Here is a 26,845-nt window from a genome sequence, read left to right as displayed (position 1 = left end):
GAGAAACCTCAATGAGCTTGGTTATTGTGTGGATATGGTCGATGGTGCTGAATCCTTTGCGGAACCCTGCTTGCTCGCATGGTTGTCCTTCATCTAATGTTCTGCCAATCCTATTCAGGATGACTCGAGTGAACAACTTGTAGATGACAGACAATAGGCAGATCGGGCGATAGTTGCCAATGTCATGGATGTCTCCCTTCTTGAACAGTAGTACGGTCCTGCTGGTTTTCCATTGGGACGGAACCTTGCATTCAGACAGGTAGCGAGTGAAGAGCCGAGCCAGTGTATTGATGAGTACTGACGGCAGGTTCTTCAATATTTCACTACATTTAATACTCAAACACCAATCCCACCACAATTACAACTTCCCACCACCATATTTTGGATGTTTCCTTCCAGAACCCCAATCCCTGACCCAAAGCAGAACTGAAATTAATGTATTTTGTATTGTTTATTATGAAAAACCATTGGCAATGCTACAAAAAAGTATCCTTACAGAGCTGAAGCCATAGCACAGTGGGAAGGGTGTTTGCCTTCCACACGGCCGACCTGGGTTGAGTTCCCAGTATCTCAGGAGAAATTCCTGAGTGCAGAGTCAGGAGTAACCCCTGAGCACTGCTGGGTGTGATCCAAAAAGCAAAAAAAAAGTATTCTTAGAGGAAAGAGTGTGGAGATTGTTGTATTTCACCCAGGGACCATTGAGCCCTTCAATAAGAGATAATTTACAAGGTTGAGCCTTGTGTGCTTAAAAAAAAAGTGTATATTTCTCTCTAAAATTGGTTCTTGTCTCATACTTTGAACCCTGTCAAATGTGGTACCGTAATCTTGGAACATGGGTAGGGTGTGTGGTTTGAAGTATCCCAGGGCTGCAAGTGCGGCCACTCGGTCCAGGAATAAATTCAGCGTGGGTGATGCTCTGCCTGAGCATGTGGAGAGCGGCCATGAGCATGGAAGCAGCTGTGTTCTGGAGGTTTTCGACTGCCAGGACTGGGTTCTTAGGGCGGGGATGGCTCTCATCCCCAATCCTCTGGGACGATTTGCATGAAACAGCCTAGTGAGGAGTTCGGTGGTATGGTTATGGCATGCGTCATAATATGCTCCCTTCCGGGAGAGAAGGACATGCAATCTGGATGGTAGCCAATGATAAGATTATCTGCAGTCAGCCAGAGGTGGCTTATGGGCATGAGAGCTGAGTCAATCAGAGATAGGGGGGACAGGCAGAGGATCTTTTTTCCCCGTCCCATTGAACCCAGAGTTCTCAGTCACAAAGTGCTGCATACCTAGGTTTTCCCAGAGATTCACTCATGGGTGAGGCTTGGCCTGAATGTGGGGAGAGTGGCCATGAGCATGGTCATGGCTGGGTTCTGGAGGTTTTCAGTGAGTAGATACATCTTTCAAACCACAAAACTCAGGACAGTATCCTACCTAAGTGGTTAGTCTCAGCTAGACAAGAAGGTAGGACACTAACTTCCACAAAACTTTTAATCATTAATTGCTGTAGGCCAAGAATGACATCAATGCTCTCAAGGGACATCTCATCACCTTTATTGAAACAACTTGTTAAATACAAGAGTAACAAAGCAGGAAAAATTCTTTCCAAGTATTTTAAGAAATTAGTGTCTTCGAATTGCTATTTCATTGCTATTTGCTGAGAGTAGAAACATCTTCTACTGTGCTGCCAAAATAAAAATGACATGATGAAAATAAAGCAAAGTTCATTCTGTAGAATCTGTTACTGCAGACACCACAAGAGGAGTAGAGTCCTGGCCCACACAGAAGTAAGGCTTTAGTACATCAGAAAATTTCTCCAGAAAAGAATGGATGTGGGACCTGTCGCTGGCATCATAAAAGGAAATCTGACCCAACTCATAGTCCAGGTAAATGCCAATCCCTGTGGGTTTGTCCTTCAAAGAGAGAAGGACAGGTACAGAGCCTCTAGCTAAGTAGTTACCATCCTGCAACTGGACCATCCAGGATCGATTCTGACCTGACAGGGGCCACTGGTCACTGCTGGTAGTGGCATCTGTGCACACCCCTATGGCCCATTTAGGCTTGTCACCCACCTGGACCTCCCAGTAGTGTCGACCAGAACTGAACCCTTCAGAGCCCAGGACCACTACATCATCAAGATCTAGTATTGGTTTCCCATCAACTTTTGATCGTTGCTTCACATAGATGGCAACCTTTCTGTCCTCAGATATATACAGACTGGGATGTGCTGTGCGGGGATCCAGAGTCACTTCCTCTTGAAATTTCTGAACAATGTTGTCGAACACCGAGTACAGCGGAGGAAGACAATAGCCCTCCTTCTTGAACTGAACTGAACACACAGTTGGGGACGCCAAGTTCTCACACCTGTGCTGAATACTCTTGACTTCCCTCAGCAAATTCCCCTCACACATCACACTCCTCTCCACCAGCTCCTTGAAAAGATCATTCATGGTGTCAATGTGGTCAGAAATTGCGGTGATGTTGTCACCAAGTTTCTGTTGTTGGTGTTTGTTTTCTTCATCCAACCTGGAGAATGTTGCTTCTCGCTCATAGTCCACAAGCAGGTTCAGTTGCCCCATTTCAGAGCCTAATTGATCTATTTGCTTTTCAATCTGATAACTTAATCTCTGTAACTTCCTGTCATGGGTGACTACTAGTTTCTGCATTTTTACCAGTTGCTTCTTCAGGGGCTCCACATATTGACTTAGCCTCTGTCTGTGATGTAAGACGGCCTCCTCTACAGGTCTCACAAGGTGGCCCTGGTGGGCAGGGGTCTGTATGCACAGGAGACACACCAGCTTTTGTTCATCCTCACAGAAGAAGCTCAGGACCTGGTTGTGCTCCTCACACATGTCTTCTTCTTCTTGCCTCATCTGGCTGATATTAGACCTGTGGAGGAGCTTGGCCAGATCAACTAGCCTTCCCAAGTGATGATTAGCTCTGAAGTATCTCTCCTCTTGTGGATAACGGCATAATGGGCAAGGGAAATTTTCCTGTAGATCCTTCCATGACATCTTGATGCAGGAGGCACAGAAGCTGTGCCCACAGATGATGGTGAAGGGGTTATTCAGATAGTCCAGGCAGATGGGACAGATGACTTCTGCCTGCAGTTTGGTCAAGACTGAGGATACTGCCATATTTAAATGTGAAAAGAGCAGGGTTGAAGTGAATTTTCTCAGGAGATTTGGCCCCTCAGATTTTCTCCTGTCAGAAAGAAGCCAAACATTCAGAACTCTTACTTTTTCTCAATTTCACTTTTTTTCACATTCAATGATTTCCACAGTATGGCCTCTGATCCACAGGTTGGTGCCCAGGAGATCTCTCCTCACCACAAGCAGCCAAACCCAGATTTTTGGGTATGTGAAAAGAAAGCAAAACTCTGCCACTCTGAGGAGACCAGAAGTCTGTAAGGACTCTTCAGTGTCAATTTGTTCCTGAAAAGGAGAAGCTATTTCTGCTTGTAAGAAAGGTTTCATCTTTCTAGTGTCCCTGCTCACTGTCCCTTTCCAGGTTACCACTGTCCCTCCTCTTCAACACCATAATCCATCTTCCAACCAAATCCATCTCAAGAGTATTATTTTCTGGAACTAAAACCTTGTGGGTTGTGAGAGAATCTCCTGAAACCTCCTAGTTCCTGAGAAAAGGCAAACCACTTGCTTCAAACCTGTGGAATAGGTATCAGGTAAAGGACTTTGTGTAAAGTCAAACAGAAAATTGATAACAACTAAAGATGCACTTCAAGGGCCTAAACAAACAGATGCAAGTATGGTCCTACATGTTACACTCTGTGCCTTTCCTACTCCAAACCCCATCTCCCCCACATAGCACCTTATTAACTCCTACTCACCGATGCTGGTGACCCTCACCGGATTCTTGTAGCTGGTCTTCAGAAGTGTCTCTCTGTGGTTTTGAGTAGGATGTCTGTCACGAACTGTGAACAAGACATTTAGCTACTGTCAGGTGGGTGGAGCTTTAGGACCCACCCAGAAAAGACTATAGGGAGAAAGTAAGGGTACAAGTCTGGATCTGATAAGATGTTCACAGATACGGCTGCTTTGAAGCAAATATGGTCAGGTGAGCCCAGGAGCTATGTTAATGTGCGAAGTCTATTTCTTTACCATTGAAAACTTCCGTCAATCTTCCCAGCGTCCCTTATTCCTTGTTGAGAAAAAAACTGTAATAAACATTTTCCTTCAGATTCACTCTCTCCCCAAGGAAGGATGACTTGGATCCATAAAAGTCTCGTTCTCAGAGTCTGCATTGCTGCCTGAAGATTTTGAAATGAATTTCCTTCTAGCATGTGTAAATTATATCTTGATTGACTGCCAACTTTATGTGCCCCTTTGAAAAAAGGGGGAAAAAAGCATTGTTTGGTCTTTTTAAAATTTTTTCTATATTTATATGTTTTATTTTCACAAAGTAGTTCTCAATAGTTTATTACAAATAATATTCAAACACCAATCCCACCACCAAGCACCTTCCTACCACAATAAGAGGGAAGTGTATGAAGTTTGTTGCATTTCATTGTGGAGCCTTTTATGCCCGTATGTAAGAGAATACAAGCAAGTTAAAACCAAACAAATGTGTGCTACTTTTGATAAGTAAGTGAGATAGGGTGTAGGTAATTCTGTATGACTCTCTTCTGGACAGTCTCTGGATTTTGGCCATTGATGAGATTACATGGCACCAGGCGCAGTTTGTGGGTGTGACTGTCAAGCTGCTGGAAAACTGGGGAGCTGCAGGTAGGAGGCCCGGTCCCAATCCGAGCGGGCTTGGAGATCTCAATCACAGGTCCTGCATTACCTGGGTTTCTCTGCCGGTTCCCTCTTGGGTGAGGCTCTTCTGAACGTGTAGTGAGTGGCCTTGAGCATGGTGGCGGTTGAGTTCTGGAGATTTTCGGCTGCCAGGGTTCTGCTTAGAGGGAGGAGAGAAACTCAACACCCCCTGCCCTCCGAGGTGCTCCAGAGCCCCATCCTGGCTCGGGGTAAGGACATTCTCGCAATGTTTAGTCTTAACCTCTATGTTATAACCACCATTTATTTAGCTAAGGGCACATGAAAAAATCTTTGAATTTTTTCATTCCATAAGCCCAACCAGTCTACTCAAGAGCAAATCCTTGGGCACTGCTCTGCAGCTAAGTCACTGCTTTCCTTTGCCTCCTGCTCTGTGCCCTCTGCCCTAGATCTCCTTAAGGCCACATTGTTCAATGAGAGAAAAGCAGTTCAAGTGAGCCCTGACAAGCAGTTATCTGTTAGAAAAGCATAGTGGGTTGTGGATTGATCCAATTACCAAGAATAGACACAATATAAATAAAAGACTTGTATAAATAAAAGAATTGTATTACAAAATTACTGAAAATGGTTTACTTGAGCTCTAAGCCTGAGTGGAAATTATTTTTGAGTTGAAGAGTGAAGATGAAGATCAATTCTTCCAGTCACCTATTCTGGAAGACTCAACCGATGTGAATGAAAGTTCTTTCAGTCAATTTCAGCAGTGTTCTCTTCTTTCTGTCCTGGTAATAAACAGACGCTCTGGGAGTCTAAAACTTCAAATAAATATAGAGTTACCTAACTCATGCACTATTCACAGGAGAATATTGGCTAAAACCTGGAACTAAAAGGTGCTTATGTTGGGTGCCTAAAATGATAAATGATATCTGATAAATAGAACGATAAGTGATACCTGCTATTGGAGAAATGGAGACTCTTTCTTTGGAGTGGCACAAATGGTAGCTGCAGAGTATTCTACAGTTGTGTAAGAAGTAGAACTTTGAGAAACTTGGACATTTAGCTGAGGGTCTCAAACTAAAAGTTGTGCCCTGATAACTTCTTTATGTTTGTAGGAAAATGTGAAAGTAAAAAGAGAAAGACCAAAAGAAACTTAAAAATTTATTTTAATGTATACAAAAGACACAACCATCCATATGATTCTAGAGTTGAAATTGACTAAATAGCAAAGCTCTGATATTAAAATTGATTAGTATAAAAATCAATTTTTCTGTGAAATTGCTATATCTCATCACGCGTTTGTTAGGTCCTTGTCTAAGAATTTACTAAGCTGCTTGTTGCTAGTTATGCCTTCTGTGTGACTGCTTTTGTTTGTTGAATTTAGTTGGCTTCTATGCCACTTTCCTATCTAATTTGGTGTGCTCCTACTGAAATTTCAATACTGAAGCATTAGGAGATCCAGAGACTTCAGGATGGATGGTCTGGGCCAATGTGTTGACATGGTGGTGGTCTGTGGGGGCTGGTTGCTGGGGCTTTTGAAATTATGGGAGTGTGGGGGAATGCTGTTCACACCTACTTTAAGAAGACACCAGATTTCCAGTCTGGGAACCAGAGTAATATGGATTTACTTGCAATTTGGCATCTTGGCAGAGAATATTAGTGAAGGGTGGAGCTGAGCCATTGGCATGATGGCAGCAGTGGAGTGTGGGTGATGCTGCAGGAACTCTGGCGGTGTAGGTATTTGACCTTCCCACCTCCTAAGGGTATCGTGGAGTTTTCATCTGTGAGGACTGATGTGCTCATGAATTTTAGCTGTTTGGTTTGCATTCTTCGGAGACTTAGTCTTGAATTGGTAGAGCAGGGCCAGTGGGGGGAGTTAACATGATGGCGGCTGTGGGAGGTGGGCCAGACCAAAAAGAAATTTGGAAAGAGAAGGGCCAGAAAATTCTTTAGGCCAAAACATTGTGAAAGACTGGAGCGATAGCACAGCGGGTAGGGCGTTCGCCTTACAAGCGGCCAACATGGGCCGACCCGAGTTCGATTCCTCCGCCCCTCTCGGAGAGCCCGGCAAGCTACCGAGAGTATTCGATATGCCAGACACAGTAACAATCATTTATATTATTTTTTTAATCACTGTATCACTATATCACTGTCATATCATTGTTGGTCAATTTACTTGAGTGGGCACCAGTAACATCTCTATTCATCCCAGCCCTGAGATTTCAGCAGCCTCTCCTTGCTCATCTTTCCCAACAATTGGAGACTCTTTCAAGGTCAGGGTAATGAGACCTGTTATAGTTACTGGTTTTGACATATCGAATATGCCACAGAGCCTTGCCAGGCTCCAGGCTCTGCCCGTGCAGGCGGGATACTCTCGGTAGCTTGGCGGGCTCTCTGAGAGTCATATATATCTAGATATAGATATATATGCATTATATATATAATATATATTTTTTAATACATCAAATTATTTTGGGATCTGGTACATCCCAAAATTTAGTCATACATAATTTGTTCAAAGTCTTAAGTATTGACTAGCCAAGAGAATTGTCTTGTAGAGAAAATTGCAGTAGAGAAAATTTTATTGTTTCAAAACTTGGTATTAATCCCATGGGCTGTCCGTGAGAGTGTGCCCTTTCAACCCATTGGGCCTATGTTAGAATATACTGTTAATATGCTATGATATCTGAAGTTTGAATCAATGGAGAACTTGTATTAGTTAACTATCCATGTAGCTTAATATTGCATGCCTCAGATTATGTAAAGGGGAATTCTCTCCACCACCTCTCCGTCTCTGTCCTCTCTCTCTCTCTCTCTCTCCCTCTCTCTCTTTCTCTCTGACTCTGTCTTTCCTTCTTTCTCGCTCTCTCACCTTTCTCTCACTCCCCTCTATGTGTGTCTCTGTCTCTGTCTCTCTCCCCCCTTCTCCAACCAACCCTCACATACACCTCTGTCTTTGACTATGTCACTCAAGTATTTACAGAGCTCTCCCGATTGAGAGGTTCTTCCCTTTAACCCAATAAATCAAACCCTATTGGAGATTTTTAAAATTTTTAATTTAACTTTATACATCAATGTTATCTGCTTCACATGAAATATGATTAAAATTATGGAACTAAAATATTTGAATACTGCTTATCTCCTGTGTTTAAGATCACATGACTGAGCTGGGTTTTTTCATTAGGAGCAATGCTTTCTCCCCTTTGTTTCTCAAAGTTTAGTGTGTACTGTAATTGCTTTTATTCTGCTTCTTCCTTCTCCGCCACCCTTTTTCCCATTCCTTGGTTATCTCAGTTTTCCAGTTCAAGGCAAAGGGCTCGTCATCATTCCAGGCCAGTATTTCCTGGTTATGCTCTTCTACATGACTACAACAGATGAGTGAGAGCATCCAGTATTTTTCCTCCCTCTGACTTATTTTATTTAACCTTAACATGATTCCCTCCAGTTACACCCCAGTTGCAGTAAGCTACATGATTTCAAACTTTTTATTGCTGTATAATAGCACTGTAGCACTGTCTTCCCATTGTTCATCGATTTGCTTGAGCGGGCACCAGTAATGTCTCCATTGTGAGACTTGTTGTTACTGTTTTTGGCATATTGGATACAGCATGGGGAGCTTGCCAGGCTCTGCCAAACGGGCGGGATACTTTTGGTAGCTTGCAGGGCTCTTCGAGAGGGATGAAGGAATCAAACCTGGGTCAGCTGCGTGCAAGGCAAACTCCCTACCCGATGTGCTATTGCTCCAGCCCTGCTGTATAATATTCTATTTAAAATATACACAAAAGCTTTTTTTTTCTTTTTGGGTCACACCCAGCGATGCACAGGGGTTATTCCTGGCTCTGCACTCAGGAATTACTCTTGGCATTGCTCAGGGGACCATATGGGATGCTGAAAATTGAACCCAGGTCGGCCGCATGCAAGGCAAACACCCTACCCACTGTCCTATTGCTCCATCCAACAAAAGCTTTTTAATTAATTCATCTCTCATTGTGTATTTGGATTATTTTCATATCCTGGCTCTTGTATTTTTTATAAGCATGTTCTCTTTCCCCATGTTGAGTTTTACATGAAACAAAACCAGGTTTGCTGTTTTCAAATCCATTGAGTGAACCAGGAAAATTCCTGGAAATTTTCTATCCAGGTTCACCTTTGCACTGTAAAAAGTCCTTTGAATTTCTGCTGACTACAAAAAAGACACTATATATTCAATACAGAATTTGTCTCCTCCTCTTTTTTGATGTATGTTTGACATCTTTAGGCTCAAAGATAAAGAATTTTAGATGAATATTGATAATTTTCAGGTTTGGTCATAACAAAGATAACTTAGCTTTTAATGCAACTTTTCCTTTGAATTCCCAGAATCCAAAAATAACAATTTATTCACAATTTTCACTTCAAAACAAAGAGACAGTCTCTGCCTTTATTCTATAGATACCTGAAACATTGATAAAGTTTGTCCTGATTGTTTTGGGGATACACCTCCAGATGTGTTCAAGTATTGCATCTGGCACCATTCCCAGGAATCATTCCTGGCAGACCTCAGGGTACCATATTTTTGCTGGAGATTCTGCCAGGGCCTGTTGCATATAAGGGCAAGCACTTAAATCCCTGTACTGTCTGTGACTGTAATTCTTATTTTTGATGGGGAAGTTAGAGTTAGAAAAATTGTTTTGGCATTCTGAAATAAGAAAAAGAAGAAACTTTCCCCAAACATTAAAAACATATAATACCAGTAATTTCTCATAACAAATATATTCATGAAGTGTACACCACTTACTAAAAATGACAGATATACATATATAAGAAATGTATACTATATAAACTGATATGTAATAAAATATTAATCTTTTTTTAACATCAAAGAAGCAGTAAGTGCTAAAAGCAACATAAGAATGCAGATATTTTACTTAAAGAAAATGTCTCATGTGGGGCTGGAGATAGTACAGCGGGTAGGGCGTTTGCCTTGCACGCAGCCAACCCGGGTTTGATTCCCAGCATCCCATATGGTCCCCTGAGCACCGCCAGGGGTAACGCCTGAGTGCAGAGCCAGGAGTAACCCCTGTGCATCACCGAGTGTGACTCAAAAAGCAAAATAAATAAATAAATAAAAAGAAAATGTCTCATGTGAAGAACTTTATTAATGTGGGGGTTCATGAGGAGGTTTAGAGCCATATCCAGCCAGGCTTAGTCCTGGCTCCTTGCTCAGGGATGATTCCTGGCAATTCTCAGGAGGCCAGATCCAGTGTCAGAGATTGTAGTCGTTGACTAAGACAAGCCCCTTAATTCCTGCATTGTCTCTCAGTTCTATGAGTGAATTTATTGAGCAACTACTATGAAACAACAAATTTTGTTTCATAAACTGTCTACAAATTTTTATGCAAAATTATAAATCTTAATCAAATGATACTCAATTTAAAACTCATGACTAATGTAAATTCCACTGAGACAAAATTAGATTCAAGTCGAGGCATAATAATTTCACAGCATGCACATACACACAGAGATACAGATAGATTGACAAAAATCTACAGCTACACATAGATAATATAGATAGAAATGGCATAGGAGGCTGGGAGGTAACTCATGTAGAGAGCACATGACTGAGTGTTCCGAGACCCTGAGATCCCATGGCACAGGATGTAGCCCTGGTGTCTCCAACACCCCTGAGACTAAGAAACACCTTATAAGGTCACTGGTGCATCACTAGTGCTCTACCCTTAGTACCTATTCTTAGAGGAAACATCACTGTTTCCATTCTGCTGGGAGTGATGATTATAAAATTAAAAATAAAATGGCTAAAGGGTGCTTGCTGTGAACACAGTTCACCCAGATTTGTTCCCCAGCACCCCATATGGTCTCGCAAGCCCTGCAGAGGTGATCCCTGAGTGTAGAGCCAGGAGTCAGCCCTGAGTACAGCCAGGTGTGGCCCAGAAACATGTAAACAAAACATAAAAGTATATAAAATTGTCTTTATCATTTTTGTCACAAATCTTTTTTTCTTAACTTATTGTTGCATATAATTTGTAACACTTTATTCTCTAAAAAATAATAATTTTTTTTAAAAATTGAGGGTTGATGTTACCAGGAATAGAATGTAGGGCCTCACACATGCAAAAGAAAGACCACATTCCCAGCATTCCCAGCCCCTCAAAACATTAAAAAAATAATTAGCGTGTTTAAAAACAAAATCATTCACGCTAATTTAACTGTAAAATTAGTGTTACTTAATGGTTTGTGTATCAGAGTTTCCAACCTGGCATGTTAGGCTGGATAGCACAGCGGGTAGGGCATTTGCCTTGCATGCGGCCGACCTGGGTTCGATTCGTCCGTCCCTCTCAGAGAGCCCGGCAAGCTACCAAGAGTATCCCACCCACATGGCAGAGCCTGGAAAGCTCCCCATGGCGTATTCGATATGCCAAAAATAGCAACAACGACTCTCACAATGGAGACATTACTGGCTCCCACTCGAGCAAATCGATGAACAACACAGGACAACAGTGCTACAGTGCTACAGTGCTACGAACTTCCTATAATGGCTTTTGTAGGCACAAATGAGGCAGGACAGAGAGATTAATAGTAAAAGAACAGATAATACAGAGATAATACACTTTCCTAGACAAGATTAGCAATTTCCACAATGACTGAAATGCTAACCCTCAGAAAGCAGCAACTCTATGCCCTGAGTACTAGGTCAAGTGAGACTTAGCTCAGCTGACTCCAGATTGGGCCTTTGTTTCTATTTAATAGTGGCTTAAAGAATTGTTTCTGTTGTTGTTACTATTATTTATTTTATTTGGGTTTGGGGATCACATCCAGCTGTGCTCAGGGCTTACTCCTGGCTCTTCCCTCAGGGAGGATTCCTTACAGGATTTGGTGACCCATCTGGGTTGCCGGGGGTGGCACCTGAGTCAGCTGCCTTCAAGTCAGACTCCTTTCCTACTATACTTTCTCTCTGGCCCCAGGGGAAAACATTTCAAGATAAATGGGTGTTTCTTAAAATAAATCACTGAAAAGAAATGTGTTGTTGGTGGTGTCTATTGGCAGGCTGAAGACAACATAAGACAGTAATAGAGAAAACCCTTTGTATAAAGATTGTGCTGAAAGACAAGCAGGAAGCTGTTGCTCCTTCCAAAGCCGAAGCCAAAGCCAAAGCTCTGAAGGTCAAGAAAGCAGCGCGAGTGGTGTCCACAGACACAAAGCAATGATCCACACATCAGCCACCTTCCAAAGATGCCAAACACAGCAGCTGAGAAAGAAGGCATCCCAAATGTCCTTGGGAAGAGCGTCCTCCGGAGAAATAAGCTTGACCATTCTGACAACACCAAGTTCTTTCTGACCACTGAGTCAGCCATAAAGATAGAAGATAACATGATTGTTTTCACAGTGGATGTCTGTTGGAGTACAAGGGTCTTAGGTTTATCAGGTTGCACCCATCACAGTGCTCCCAAGTCACTCCCACTACTTTGTTTGTCTGTGATCACTTCTATGCTCTCTTCCCCAACCAATTTGTAAGGTCTCATCCTTTTAGGACATTTAACTTGCACTGCAAGTTAATATTCCTTTCTCCTCTCCTTATGTCTTTTGAATAGTTTAATACAATGTCCTTTTTGTATAGATGCAGGAAGACAATATTATGCTTTATAACTTAGGATTTAATTGGCCTTGAATATTATTCACTCCTGGGCATCTGCTTTCTCAACTTAAGCCTCAGTTGCCCTCACTTCCTAGCATCTCAAAAGCAGGGTCCCGACATGGGACTGGATGGAACCAGGGCAAGCCGGTAAGTTATGTGCTACCCTGGCATCGTGATGGTCCAGGCCAAGGTGCCACAATTCTTAACTATATAGGTTAAGAGTTTGATCATAGGCAAATGCTGTCATGATCCAAAAGTAACAACAAGACTAGGACCCTGCTGCTAAAAATAGGAAAGATATCTGGCCTGAGCACTGCACTCTGAGATCAAGATGGCCCTAGGAGAGCAATTCTATAAGCTTAAGGTATTTGTTACTGTATCCATACAAAATGACTTATATTATATGTGCTTATATGTTGATCAGACAAGAAGAAGAGAAACACATCCAGGGAATTCTGTTCTAGTGCGAGTTGATCTGCTATATGAGAATCTGTCCTAGAAGCAGTCTTCCCATGTGTCCTGACTAGCTTGGATGAGACTGAATATTTCTCCCCTTCATCTGCCTTCAGTAAGCAAGAGGCAGCTTCCCTTATCTCACAGAGACCTTACTGTGGAGAGGCAGCTTCCCTTATTTCACAGAAACCTTACTGTAAGAGGCAAGCTAGTCTTTGAGATGTAGATTCCAAGCTCTAGCAGGCTGGTCCTCAATATGCTAATCCAAGTGCTTGTAGTTTGTGAAAGGTGAGGCCAAGATTACTGGCCTGCAGATGTATAGAAACAATGTATGTTCTGCCATCTCATTGTTCTTTCTGTAACTCCTTTTGATGACATCACTATATTGCGCACTTTAGAGGTATCGTGATCTATATAAGGGAGATTTCAGGACTCTCTGGGGAACACGTGCCTTAGAGAACCCGGGAACGTGTGCATTAGAGAACCTGGGAAGATGGGGCTGAGGACAGAAGCTGAGAGAAAAAGGGAGCATGTGCTTGAGAGATCCTGGGGTCTCTATGACATACACTTCTTCCATGTAATAAACTGCTGCTAAGACCAACCAGCCTGGCCCTCATTTCCTTCCTTCACCTGACCATTGCCATCGACCTCCCTGGAGTGGGGAAATGGCCTGAGACGACTGAATGCAGGCAGCGGGAGAGTTAGGTCGCTGCCATCCCCCTTGCCCGTCCTTTTGTGTGTGTGTTTACACATATGTCAAGGCCAACAAGCGCCAGATTAGACAGGCCCTGAAGATCTGTGTCACTGATGTGGACAAGGTCAACAACTTAATCGGGCATGGTGGAGAGCAGAAGGCACGTGTTCTGCTGGTTCCTGACTATGGTGCCTTGGATGTTGCCAGCAAAATTGGGATCACTATACAGTTCAGCTGTCTAAGCCTAAATATAATGTTTTTTCACCGTTAAAAAAGGGGGTGGGGAAGCTGGAGTGATAGCACAAGGGGTAGGGCGTTTGCCTTGCATGCAGCTGACCCAGGTTCGATTCCCAGCATCCCATATGGTCTCCTGAGCACCGCCAGGAGTAATTCCTGAGTGCAGAGCCAGGAGTAATCTCTGTGCATTGCTGGGTGTGGCCCAAAAAGCAATAACAATAATAATAATAATAATAATAATAATAAATAAAAGTATTAGCCATATAATGGAGTCAACATTCGGAATTGTAAATGCTAAGAACAGTAATGTATTCAATTCAAGACTAGCTTACCTGTTATACTATGCTGAAAATTAAGCAACAATTTATATTTCATAAATTTTCACACTTTATAAATAGAAATGTTTTATAAATGTATATTTATAAAATATTTTAAGTCTTTTAATTAACATTTTTATATTTTATAAATAGTTTTATAACATTTTTATAAATTGAGCGACAAGAGCGATAACACAGTGGTAGGGCGTTTGCCTTGCACGCAGCCAACATGGCCGACCCGAGTTCGATTCCTCCGCCCCTCTCGGAGAGCCTGGCAAGCTACCGAGAGTATCTCGCCCGCATGGCAGAGCCTGGCAAGCTCCCCGTGACATATTCGATATGCCAAACACAGTAACAACAAAGTCTCCAATGGAGACGTTACTGGGCCCGCTCGAGCAAATCGATGATCAATGGGAGGGCCTTACTTTATTTACTTTACTAATAAATGTTAAATATGTATTATACCATTTGTATTTGTATGCAAATAAAAAGGCAGAATAAGTCATACAGAAATACAAAGACACTTGTCATATTTTTAAGAGTGTCTAATAAACAAATATGAAATGCTTTCACTTGGAAGCTCAAACAATGTTAATACAAATGAGAACGTTGAGAGTGTGTGAATATGAAGATGAGGATAGGTCTAGATATCAAGAGATGGTAAAAGATGAGAGTGCTTTTGAGTATCGAGAGGGGAGAAATTCAGTCCACAGCCAGAGGAGGGCAGTCTGGTTTAAGATAAAGGCCTTTGGGTAGGGCATTCTGCCTTACCACCCAGGCAGAAATGGGTGGATTCCTGGTACCCCACGTGTGCCCCTGAGATGCCAGGAGTGATTCCTGAGCACAGAGATTGGAGAAAACTCTGAGTACAGCTGAGTGTCACCACAGCCCCTGTCCTCCAATTTTTTTTTTAATATAAAAAGAAGGCTTTGTTCTCATCTCCCCTCCACTTCCCCTACCAGAGAATGGGGTTGGGGGTGAGGATAGGGGGACTGGGGAGTCGCGGGGGAGATGAGAACAAGGCCTAATTTCTTTAGTCCTAATTTTTAAGGTGAAGGAAGTTTTGGTCTAATGTGCAGGGTCAGGTGCCCCTAAAACTTTGACCTCCCTGTGTCTGGTTTCCTGAAGGATTGGGCCTGGAACTGAGTATTTTCAGTTCCACCCCGTGACTGGTGGCACACCCTCTGACTTTTTTCTCTGATGCTTCTGTTCATAAATTTGTTTGAAACCTAAAGTGACTTCCAGATTACTCCTTTTATTGATTTAGATTTGTATCCCTTGCCCTGTTCCCTCTCCAATCAGGACTGTTGCTTGAAAGGTCCCATTGAGGGCCTGAGGGAGAGGCAAAGCCTGGATGGGCTCTGGAGGGTCCTGTTCATAGACTCCATCTGCAATAACAGACACTGATGCCTGCCCGGCTGCAACAATGGAAGAGTGCACAGAATGTTCCTGTCCCTCATGCTGGTGCTTGATGTTCAGTTATGTTCAATTTCATACCCGGCTGGTATTAGCTTTTACAATTTAAACATCAAGTATCAGGATATTGTGTGTCAATAGCTGGTTTTTGTCTTCAATCTGCCAGGGCTGACCACCACCAATATACTTTATTTTACTGAGTTACCCTGTGATAAGTTACTTGAAGAACACTTATTTAAAGTAAAATTTACTGGGGCTGGAGCGATAGCACAGCGGGTAGGGCGTTTGCCTTGCACACAGCCAACCTGGGTTTGATCCCCAGCATTCCATATGGTCTCCCAAGCACCACCAAGAGCAATTCCTGAGTGCATGAGCCAGGAGTAACTCCTGTGCATCGCTGGGTGTGACCCAAAAAAGCAAAAATAAATAAATAAATAAATAGAAATAAAGTAAAATTTACTTCAGAAGTATAATATATAGTACATTCATACAAATAAATTATCGTTTTTTTAAAAAAAAATATCTTCCCCACTGCTAAATAGAAATGAAGTCCCAAAGTGGAATAAATTGTTAGACCTAATACCTAAGGAAATCAATTCAAACTAAAGGACTGGAATTTTAATCTGATCAGGGTAAATCCTAATTCCTAATCCTATCTAGAAAGGTATTCTCTCAAAATAGTCTTTTCTTTAGCTAATAACCTCATGATCCTGTCTTATTTCACCCATGTTTGTGAAGATATTATTGTGTTAATTATTACTATTTAATTAATTACCCCTTAATTAATTATCCCTTAATTAAGCTTTTAAGCCCAGGAACACTGATACATTTGCTGGATGAGACGTTCTTGATTGATGTATTTATTTATTTTATTAAGACTGTAACCTCAAAAGTCTGGTTCCACTGTTCCTCAGGGTCACCAATCCAGAAACTTGGTAGAAGTGGGCAGGGTGGAAAATGACAGTCATAATGAAGGAGGTTTTCTCAGTTTCCCTTGTCAGTTGTAAGGAAACACTCCATTTTATATTTTTATTTTAGATAGGCAAAATAGGTTTTTGTTTGTTTGTTTGTTTGTTTTTTTGGGTCACACCCAGCGATGCACAGAGGTAACTCCTGGCTCTGCACTCAGGAATCACCCCTGGTGGTGCTCTGGGGACCATATGAGATGCTGGGAATCGAACCCCGGGTTGGACACGTGCAAGGCAAACGCCCTACCCGCTGTGCTATTGCTCCAGCCCTGATTTTTATTGAATGAAATTTTCTTAGAAAGATGTGAAGGGCGAGAAGGCAATATGTGTTCTCTCTTGAACACGTGTTTCTCCAGAGTGGGGAAAAAAAAGAACAAAAGTGTTCAACGGAGAACACGGGCTTCGAAGAACAAGCCAAGACACCCCATTTAAACCACCTTAAAAAACCCATCACTATGTTATGCTGAAATCCACTGTACTCTAGATTTTATTATTCCTCACACAGTCAGTGATATTATTTTAATTCTTCACAGGCCAAGGTAGGGAAAAATGTCAACAATCATTCTCAGTCAGAACACGTAAATATTCCTAGCAGGCAGAGGACATATAAACAGTTTTCAGCAACTTTGATCCACTAGCAGAGCCTACTTCCAAACACTGGGCTTAGTTAAAGAAAAATATGGCCAGTGCCACATAACAGATTAGTGAAATATCTGACATTTTTCTCAAAATTCAATCTGGAAATCCGAAGATACCCTAAAATCTGTCGGGCAACTACAATCAGCCATAAAGTAGTGGTCCAAGCTAGGACTACTAGGAAGAGAATCTATAAAACTGAGTCACCAACCTTCCCTTTGTACTCTCTCTGATGGCCTTCCCATTCAAGCATCCTTCCTGTCTCTACTCTCAATAAACCATTACTTCTTGGCAACTGTTCTTTCATGTAGTCAATTTTTGGTGGGCCTGGAAAATCCAGGATTACTGGACATCTCATTCACACCAAACTTTATGGGCAACAAAGTTCTCAAAATAGCTCTTTTGCCTGAAAGGTTACAAGAAGAGATTTTTATTTATTTATTTATTAGGGAATTTGGACCACACCAACTGGTGCTCAAAAGAGTGTCACTTCTAGCTTTGTGCTCAGTGTTTGAGAAAGCATGGGGTGTCTGTGGTTGAACCTTGACCACCTGCATGCAAAGCATGTTCTCAACGCTTTGAGCTGTCTTTTCAGATCCTCAAAAGAAAATTGTATTGAAGAGATGCATGCTGAAAGCAGACTATAAACTGAACACAATGACTGCTCAATACCTCTATTGCAAACTACAACACCCTTAAGGAAAGAGAGAGGAAAAGGAAATGCCCTACCGCAGAGGAAGGGTGGGGTTGGGGCTGGGGGGAGGTGCTACTGGGATCACTAGTGGTGGACAATGGGCACTGGTGGAAGGATAGGTACTCAATCATTGTATAACTGAAACCCAAACACGAAAGTTTCTAAGTCTACAGCTGTACCTCATGGTGTTTCACTAATTAAAAAAAAAAAAAGAAGAAAGAAAAGTGTGTGTAGGGGTGAGGAGGATCAGTGAAAAAAATAGTGTATCAGATAAATTTATTGTTTCGAACACTGTCAGCAGAGGTTCAATCTCTATTTACACATAGGGTCCCTCAACACTGCCAGGCAATTACAGAGCACAGCTGGGTGTGGTCCAAAAACCAAACAGAAAAGGGAAGAGGGAGCACAGTTTTAGAAAGGGTGGGTTGCAGGCTGTGTGCCTGGGGTGATCAATTAATTCTTTAAAGTGATGGTTTCCCAAGGGAATTTCTTTTTTAACTTTTTAAAATTGATTGTAAATTACAATTTGTTAAAGATGGTTTCTCATGCACATAATTCCAGTACATTGTACCTACCTCCCACCTCCAAAGAACCTTAGCACCGTTCCATTTCAAACCCCCACCAACACTGAACTCTGTGGATTAATTCTTTAGTTGTGTTGCCTTAGACCTTTGTTAACACTTTTCTGTATATTTTTAAGTCCCACACATGAGATCTGTCTGTATCAATTCTTTTTCCCTCTGATTGACTTCACTCAGCATGATAACCTCTAGTTCTATCCATGTTGTTGTAAATTGTACGATTTTGTTCTTTCTTTGAGCTATGTAGTATTCCATTGTGTAAATATACCACAATTTCTTGATCCAGTCATCTGTAGTTGAACATTTGTGTTGTTTCAATATCTTGGCTATTGCATTAAGTGAGGCAATGAACATAGGTGGGCATATATCCGTTCAGAGTAAGGTTTCTGTGTTTGGGGGATAGATGCCAAAAAGTGGCATTGCTGTTAGTTCTATTCTTATTTATTGGATTGACCTCCATTTTTTTCCCATCAAGGCTAACACAGGTGACATTCCCACCAACAGTGAATGAAGGGTATTTTCTGACCACAACCCCACCGACATTGGCTTTTGTCAGACTTCCACTGTAATGGCAAAACAGATTTCTGATTATGTTTTACACCCTCTTCTGCTTTAGAACAAGAAAACAGGTCTTTTTAATATCTGAAACCCTACCTAAAGTGATTCTGTTTTCTAACATTGAACTTACTTCTTAAATTAAGCTTGAGTAGGAGTGGTTTCCAGGTTCATTAGATGTTAAAAAGAATTACGTTGCTTTTGTTTTTAATACTAGATAATTTGAAAATTGTTTTGGAAATTTTAAAATGCATTTTATTATAGAAAGTTCTTAATAGTCTGCACACAATAATCCCTCAGCATCGTTTCCTTTATTTTAAAGACAAAGCAATTTAGTACATCTTGCTTTCAAAAAACTGCCTTGCGATGTCGGGCTGCATCCTCCAAGTCAGTCCAACGTGGATGGTGCCCTCAGTTTTCATCTTCTAGAAGGAAGCCTTTCCACGACTCAGCAAACTGCAGACTCGAGATGACATTTCTTTTTGCTGTTCTGGACCTCCTTTTACTAATAGTACAACCTAAAAAAATGCAAACACTAACAAAACCTGAACACAGCAGCACAGAATAGCACGTGATCATTCGGAGAACAACAAAGTTCTGAAGTCAAGGCTAAGAGACTTTCCTTGCTTCTGTAGTTCTAGAATAAAAACCTCTGTATCCTCCCTGTCATGATATTATCTGTCATTCATCCCACAGCCTGGAAGAAGTTAGACTTTTTATTATTTTCTGACTCATTTGCATGTTTATATTTTTTGTGTTTCGTTGTTTGGAGGGCCAACCTTATGGTGCTCAGGTCCTGACTCTGTGCTCAGAGGTCCTTCCTGGCAGAGCTCAGGAGACCATAGAGAGTGCTGGGAATTGAACCTAGGTCAAATGAGTAAAAGGCAAGCACCTACCTGTTGTACTATTTCTCTGGCCCGACTTTGTTTTATCTTTATTACAGTTCAGGTACATTGTTTACAATAGTATTAACATTTATTATACAAAGTCACTGTATCCTACCACCCCCAAAATGCCCAAGGTAACTGTCCCTATGTAATTTTTTCTCTTCTCTCTCCTTCAACCATTTAGTAGTCTGAGTTTTGCAATCCAAAGCCAAAGACTTGTAGTTCCTTGATGCTGTATCTACCTTTGTTTTTTCCTTCCTGTATGCCACAGCTGAGTGATGCCATCTCGGAAATCCCTTCTCTCTCTGATTTATTTTGCTTAAGTATCAGTGAGGGGCTACTGCAGACTCTGTGCTCAGGGTCACTCCTGATGGTTTAGGGGACTATGCATTTCAAGGAATTAAAACTAGGCCTCCCACAGGCAACTTCAGTCTATTGTTTGACCTCTCTAGCCCTCTGTCTGCAATCTTCATAACCATTTACTCCATGACCGAGCAAATTCATAGGTTCTGGGGACATAGTGCACTATTATTCCATCTACCATGTATAGAAAGGTACTTTTCTTTCTTTTCCCTCGAGATATTTCTAAGTAAGTATTCAGTAAGAAGTATAGCTTCTCTCCCCCGCCCCCCCTGCAATTGTACAGACAAGGAGAAAAGAGGTGAGGCGGATTTAAGTAAGGGAAGACAGACCTGTGTTTTTATGTGAGAAGTCAGAAGCTCACTGCAAAATTTTCAGGTGCGGTGGTCTTACTTTTTTTTTTTCTTTTTGCGGCAGGGAGGGTGCACACCTGGTTGTGCTCATGGCTTACTCCTGGCTCCATGCTCAGGGATCATTCCTGGTGGTATAGTGCAAGAGATACAACCACGGTTGGCCACATGCAGGACAAATGCCTTAACCCCTCTCCTGTCTCTCAGGCTATAAGCAGTGTTTTGGTTGGAAAGGGACAGTGAGAAGGAAAGGAAGTGCTGGAGGCAGAGAGAAGTCTTCTGATAGATAGCAGGAAGCTAGCCTAGCACTTGGGGTGGAAGGATCCTGGTTAGATGTAGCTAACCATCTAGGCACTCCCCTGCCCTAGAGAAGGGCCTGGAGCAGTATGTAAATGCTGGGGATTTCCTGAACAAGAGTGAAGGACTGACAGGAAGGAAAGCAAGTAGTGGTTTTGACTCCCTTTACTAGGAGGTAAGACAGGGGAAAGGGTTTTTCCCTGACTCTTCAATTATCTTTTTAACAGGAAGATCTAATATATATATATATATATATATATATATATATATATATTGTGGAAAATAATACCTCAGAAGTAGAGTAGACATAAAAATCTTGCTTACTCTTATGATCTCTAAAAAAAAAAGGTGCTGGGGATTAAACATGCAAAGCGTATGCTTTCCCATTGAGTCACAGTGCCCAATCCCCTTAAGAATTGGCTTATTCTAATAAAATAGGAGACTAACACCCAGGAGTGGCCAGGATTAGTACTAGGATGTTTGCGCCATGGCTTGGAGGCCAGCTACACATGCTAGGGGGAGAGGGAGCTCAGATAGAGAAGGGAGCATCAAATAAAGGGTGTTGAGAGGATCCTCCCAGGATGGGAGATGCATGCTGAAAGTAGACTATAGACCCGACATGATTGCCACTCAATGCCTCTTTTGCAAACCACAGCACCCAGAAGGAGAGAGAGAACAAAAGGGAATACCCTGCCACAGTGGTAGGGTGGGATGGGGGGAGAGGGGGTGGGAGGGATACTGGGACCCGTGGTGGTGGAAAATAGGCACTGGTGGAGGAATGGGTATTTGACCATTGTACAACTGAAATCCAAGCACAAAAATTTGTAAGTCTACAACTGTACGACATGGTGTTTCACTAATAAAATTTAAAAAAAAAAAAGAAAAGAAAAAAAAGGAAAATGTCATGAGATAACTTAATAAAATGATCCCAATGAAATAATTTAAGTAGGACGTTATCACCTATGGACAAAATGCATGTGTATGAAGTATTTGAAGACTTCATTTCACCTAGCCTATTTTCTAACCTCTATATATTAAAGCTACTATAAAACCAGAATAAGAAATATAAATTCCCATATACAATACCAAATTATTTTTTTAACTAGTGTATAGGGAAAATATCCCTCAGAAGTAGGCCAATTAGTTTCTTTCTCTCTGGATTTTTAATTAAATAATATTAGGGCTGGAGCGATAGCACAGTGGGTAGGGCGTCCGCCTTGCACGCAGCCAACATGGCCGACCCGAGTTCGACTCCTCCGCCCCTCTCGGAGAGCCCGGCAAGCTACCGAGAGTATCCGATATGCCAGACACAGTAACAACAAAGTCTCCAATGGAGACGTTACTGGGCCCGCTCGAGCAAATCGACGATCAACGGGAGGGCCTTTCTTGGTGTATTCTTTCTTGGTGTAATATTAGGAAACCAAAAGATACATTATGGTTACATTATTAAAGATTATAAATTTACTCAAAATTTTAAAATAAGCAATTACTGTTCATTTTAAAACATTCATACCAATTTAACACTTATTGGGTTTTTTACTTTTAAAGTTTGTGAATCTTACAGTGTTTTAAGGTCTCTATTACCTATATGGTGAAAAATAAAAACTATTTGAAGTTTAAAAAAAAAAAGAATTGGCTTATTCTGGGGCTAGAGAGAAAAATGTAATAATGGGCTAAAGCACAAGCTTGAGTGCAAGTATGCTTCCCTTCCCCCCCCCCAAAAAAAAACCCGAAACAAATAATCACCTTAATTCAGAAACCTAATCCAAGTTGCCAGCATTAGGTGGTTAAATTGGGTTTTATGTGCTCCTAAATTAGAAATTGGAGGGGTGGGGGATGGGGGGTACCGTAGAGTTTCATGCTTGGCTTGCATGAAGTTTGGTTTGGTGCTTGGCTTGCATGGGTTGATCCCAGACACCCTATATGGTTCCCCAATCCTGCCATGTGTATTGATCCCAGAGCGCAGAGCCTGGAATAAGCCCTGAGCATAGCCAGCTGTGATTCAAAAACAACAACAAAATTTCTGGTTTAAGGTAAAGTTAAAATATACACAAAAGTAGAATGACCCTCATGTAAATGGTTACAAATGTTTCAATCTCAAACACAGTCTTCTCCCTCTTCTAATATCAGGCACATTTCTGAATACCTCAGTATGTAACTCTAAAGCATAAAAAGAGCACCGGTTCCACAAAGATAGGTTAAGTGTGTAATAAATCCCTAAATAGCTAGTGTCCACAGTTCAAATTCTCACTTTTCCTTTCAGCTGATTTTCTTGAATCATAGAGTGACAAATTTGTGACTGTCCACAAATTAGGATTTATAAAGTCTAGCATAGAATTTCGGGCCGGATCGATAGCACAGCAGGTAGGGCGTTTGCCTTGCACGCAGCTGACCTGGTTTTGAGTCCTCCACCCCTCTGGGAGAGCCCAGTAAACTACCAAGAGTATCCCACCCGCATGGCAGAGTCTGGCAAACCCCCCGTGGCGTATTCTATATCCCAAGAACAGTAACAAAAAATCTCACAATGGAGACATTACTGGTGCCCGCTCGTGCAATTCGATGAACAACGGGAGGACAGTACTACAGTGCTACAAGTATCAGTGAACTGGGTTCTAGAGAGCATATAAACTTGCTGCTCTTCCTTTGACTTTTTGGGTGAAAATGTCAAGTGACCATTATAGATCTAGAGTTTAAGACCAGATTTCTAAGCAGGAAGTAGAAAAACACATAAATGTGGGCCTCGGAAATAATACAGTGATACCATACATGTCTGAACGATGTGAAGACTTAGGATCTAAGGTGATTAGAAAGAATATTTGGAATGTAGTGTTGGGGTCATTACTGGTGGCATCACTGTCACTGTCCACCCGTTGTTCATAGATTTTCTCAAGCGGGCCCAGTAACGTCTCCATTTTGAGACTTTGTTGTTACTGTGTTTGCATATTGAATAAGTCACGGGTAGCTTTCCAGGCTCTGCCGTGTGGGCGAGATACTCTCGGTAGCTTGTCGGGCTCTCCGAGAGGGGCAGAGGAATCGAACCGGGCTCAGTCAGGCCAGCTGCGCACAAGGCAAATGCCCTACCGCTGCGCTATCGCTCCAGCCCACTGGTGGTGGTAAGTGTTTTATTTTTAACTTATTTATTTTTAAATCCAGACGCAGCTGTGCTCAGGGCTTACTTCTGGCTTATACTCAAGGGTGACTTCCGGATCCTTTGTGATGCTGGGGATTTATGTGCTTTTCTACTTCCTGCTTAAAAAACCTGGTCTTAAACTCTAGATCTATAATGGTCACTTGACATTTTCACCCAAAAAGGCATTTTTGGCAAGTAGAAATCACAGGGGTTGGTGAATGGTCCATAGGTGTTTGTAAAAAATCATTCTGCAGAAATTCGGTGATACTACCAACCCCTGGAAATGGCTATTGGGCATTTTTACAGTCTGCAAAGAACACTGAACAGGACATGGACATTAAACAAGCAGACCCAGGTATTTCTAGACTATGAATTGGGAGAACTTTCCATTTATCGTTTGAATAACAGATTATATTTGCGTAAAATCACTGATAAATTCACAGGGAAACTGACGCCATATATTTCTATTGGACCTTCTTCAAAATCAATTTCAATATGTTTGACCACAAAGAAATGGTGAACTACTATGAAAATTATTTGTGTTTTAGTGTGTTTGAGTGATTTTTTTTTGAGAAATGCTGTTTATAAGGTTTATAAATAAAGTTTAAAAGATTTATAAGTTCCTGGTTCATATTTGTTGTCTGCCTACTGAAATCCTATAGGGCTCACAGTTTTTTCTTCCCCTTGAGCAAAACCTTCCTGGACTACTAAGCAAGAATTTCGGAGAGGAGAAAAGCTTCACGTCACTGTTCTCCCATTGTTCATCGATTTGCTCCAGCGGGCTCAGTAATGTTTCCATTGTGACACTTGTTACTGTGTTTGGCATACTGAATATATCACAGGTAGCTTGCCAGGCTTTGCAGTGAGGACAAGGTACTCTTGGTAGGTTGCCAGGCTCTCCGAGAGGGGTGGAGGAATTGAACTCGGGTCGGCCAGGTCAGCCTCATGCAAGGCAAACACCCTACCTGCTTAGGGAAAGAAAATCTTGAGTTGTGCTACCCTCTTCTCAAAGGCTGGAGCGATAGGACAGCGGTAGGGCATTTTCCTTGTGCGCAGCTGGCCTGGCTGAGTTCGATTCCTCTGTCCCTCCCCGAGAGCCTGGCAGGCTACCAATAGTATCTCACTGGCACGGCAAAGCCTGGAAAGCTACCTGTGACATATTCAATATGACAAACACAGTAACAGCAAAGTATCAAGATGGAGACGTTAATGAGCCTGCTCGAGAAAATCGATTAACAACAGTAGGACAGTGACAGTGACCCTCTTCTCATATAAACCAGTAACCACCAACATCTTAGCTACTTGATTTTCCATGAACTCATTTATTTGGGGATAACTATTCTGATCATTCCTGCACACACAAAGCAACAAGATAGGGAACTAGAGAACCTGTGGACAGAGATGCAAGAGGAATGACTTCCCACTCAAGGCCCTGTATCAGATTTCTCTCCGGGTTCCTCCACAGCCCAGTGGCCCCCATCTCCACCCACCCCAACCTGTGCCAGGCTCCAGTTTGCTTTCTCCCTTTCCAAGTGTTTGGGGACCCAGAAAACCTGGATGTGCTCATTTCATCTCCTGCCCTAGTAGGCCTGACCTCAGATTCTGTAAGCTACCCATTCCGGTCTTGCATTAACTGGTAAGCTCCCCTCACCTCACAAGCCACAGTGAGTTCCTATTCTCCTCTCCAGTTTTTCTAGTGAAGCCCCCAAACCAGAGTCCCCAATCTACAGCTCCTCTGGTCTGCAGGAGGGCAAGAAATGTGACAGGGAAGAGGCCAATTTCATAGGAGCCAAAAGCAGGAGAAGCCCCCTCCCCCACTTACTTATGGGGTATTTAAGGAGTAGCAGGTGTTGATAATCATTTAACAGCCCCAGAAGAAAGATCTGCCCCCAGAATCGTAAGTCCAGTCCTCAAGATGAAGGGCCACCCTGGGTCTTACTGCCATGAGGAGTAAAACATGAAATGGGGCAAAATAAAGAGAGGTTCTCTAGCATGGCATTAGTCCTCGTACTACACGCTCTCCCCTGGGTTCTTTCTGTGTGACCTGTTGTGTGTTATTTTTAAAAGACTTTTTATTATTTTTGAAAGACTGCTGCATCTGACCTTCAGTTTTCCTTTTGGGGGTTAGCAGTTGTAAAGGAATCACTGTATAATTTTGCTTCAGTTAAACCACTGTAACATATTAACACTAATACCTTTTTAATAAATTTGAACACAAAATGCATGCTATCACTTCCCCCCAAAATCTTTGATATCCAAGCAACCACACCATACACAGATGAATAAAGATTTTTGTCCTTCAATGGAGGGAGGGAAATGTATCTGCCATAGAAGCAGGCTGGGGGTGGGAGGAAAATCAGAGAGATTGGTGGAAGTTAGTGAGCACTGGTGAATATATGTTGGAAAAATATATGCCTGAAACTCAATCTCAAAGGGCTGTCGTTTTGTAAGTTTTGGTAATTCAATTTTAAAAAAAGAAAAGAAAAAATATTTTTTTACTTTCCTTCACTGCACCCCATTCCTCCAAAAAAGATAGGTGACTTCATCATCATTGATGCTTCAAAATAATTTGGGGATAGATTCCCCCTGACTGGGTTGACGAAAGCTGGAACCATGCAGAAAGGCGGAGCTGTGGAGGACCAGCACTGGGACCTTGAAGGCATATGTGTGTCCAGGCAGTTGGCACTTTCAACTGTGCTGATTGTGCTTCTTTGGCCAACTTCTACCAATGCTGGTGTAGGCCCATCTGATTTCTATAACACAAGTACTCATGACAGTGATTTTTGTTTAAGAATAAAGGCCTCCTTTGAAGTCTATCTTTAAGTGTTTCTCTCATGGTCTTCTACATACCTGCTTGTACTCCACACCAATTTTGGAGGTCTCCAGGCATTGTGCTCTTATGTCTGGCTTTATCGTCAT

At 42.0% G+C, this 26,845-nt stretch overlaps 1 protein-coding gene across 1 annotated transcript; it reads right to left on the bottom strand.

The window, feature by feature from the left end:
- Positions 1-1,715: 1,715 nt before the first annotated feature.
- Positions 1,716-26,845, bottom strand: LOC130020458 (tripartite motif-containing protein 75-like). The gene is made up of 5 exons (XM_056111071.1): positions 26,777-26,845; positions 26,518-26,679; positions 14,068-14,080; positions 3,839-3,922; positions 1,716-3,121 (listed from the first exon to the last, which is right to left on the bottom strand). Exons 1-5 carry the CDS (start codon positions 26,843-26,845, stop codon positions 1,716-1,718), a joined length of 1,734 nt encoding a protein of 577 aa, XP_055967046.1.

This window comes from Sorex fumeus, unplaced genomic scaffold (assembly GCF_029834395.1).
Source record: "Sorex fumeus unplaced genomic scaffold, SorFum_2.1 ptg000012l, whole genome shotgun sequence".
In the NCBI taxonomy this organism is placed as follows: Eukaryota; Metazoa; Chordata; class Mammalia; order Eulipotyphla; family Soricidae; genus Sorex; species Sorex fumeus.
Note: the sequence above shows the minus strand (reverse complement) of the source record. Positions and strands in the feature narration are given on the sequence as shown.

Coding starts and splice junctions, on each gene's coding strand:
- LOC130020458 (XM_056111071.1), bottom strand. CDS start 26,845: ATGACGATAAAGCCAGACATAAGAGCACAATGCCTGGAGACCTCCAAA. Junction 26,680..26,776: donor TTGGTGTGGAGTACAAGCAG/GTATGTAGAAGA, acceptor CTTGTGTTATAG/AAATCAGATGGGCCTACACC. Junction 3,122..3,838: donor GGTGAGGGTCACCAGCATCG/GTGAGTAGGAGT, acceptor TAAATATGGCAG/TATCCTCAGTCTTGACCAAA.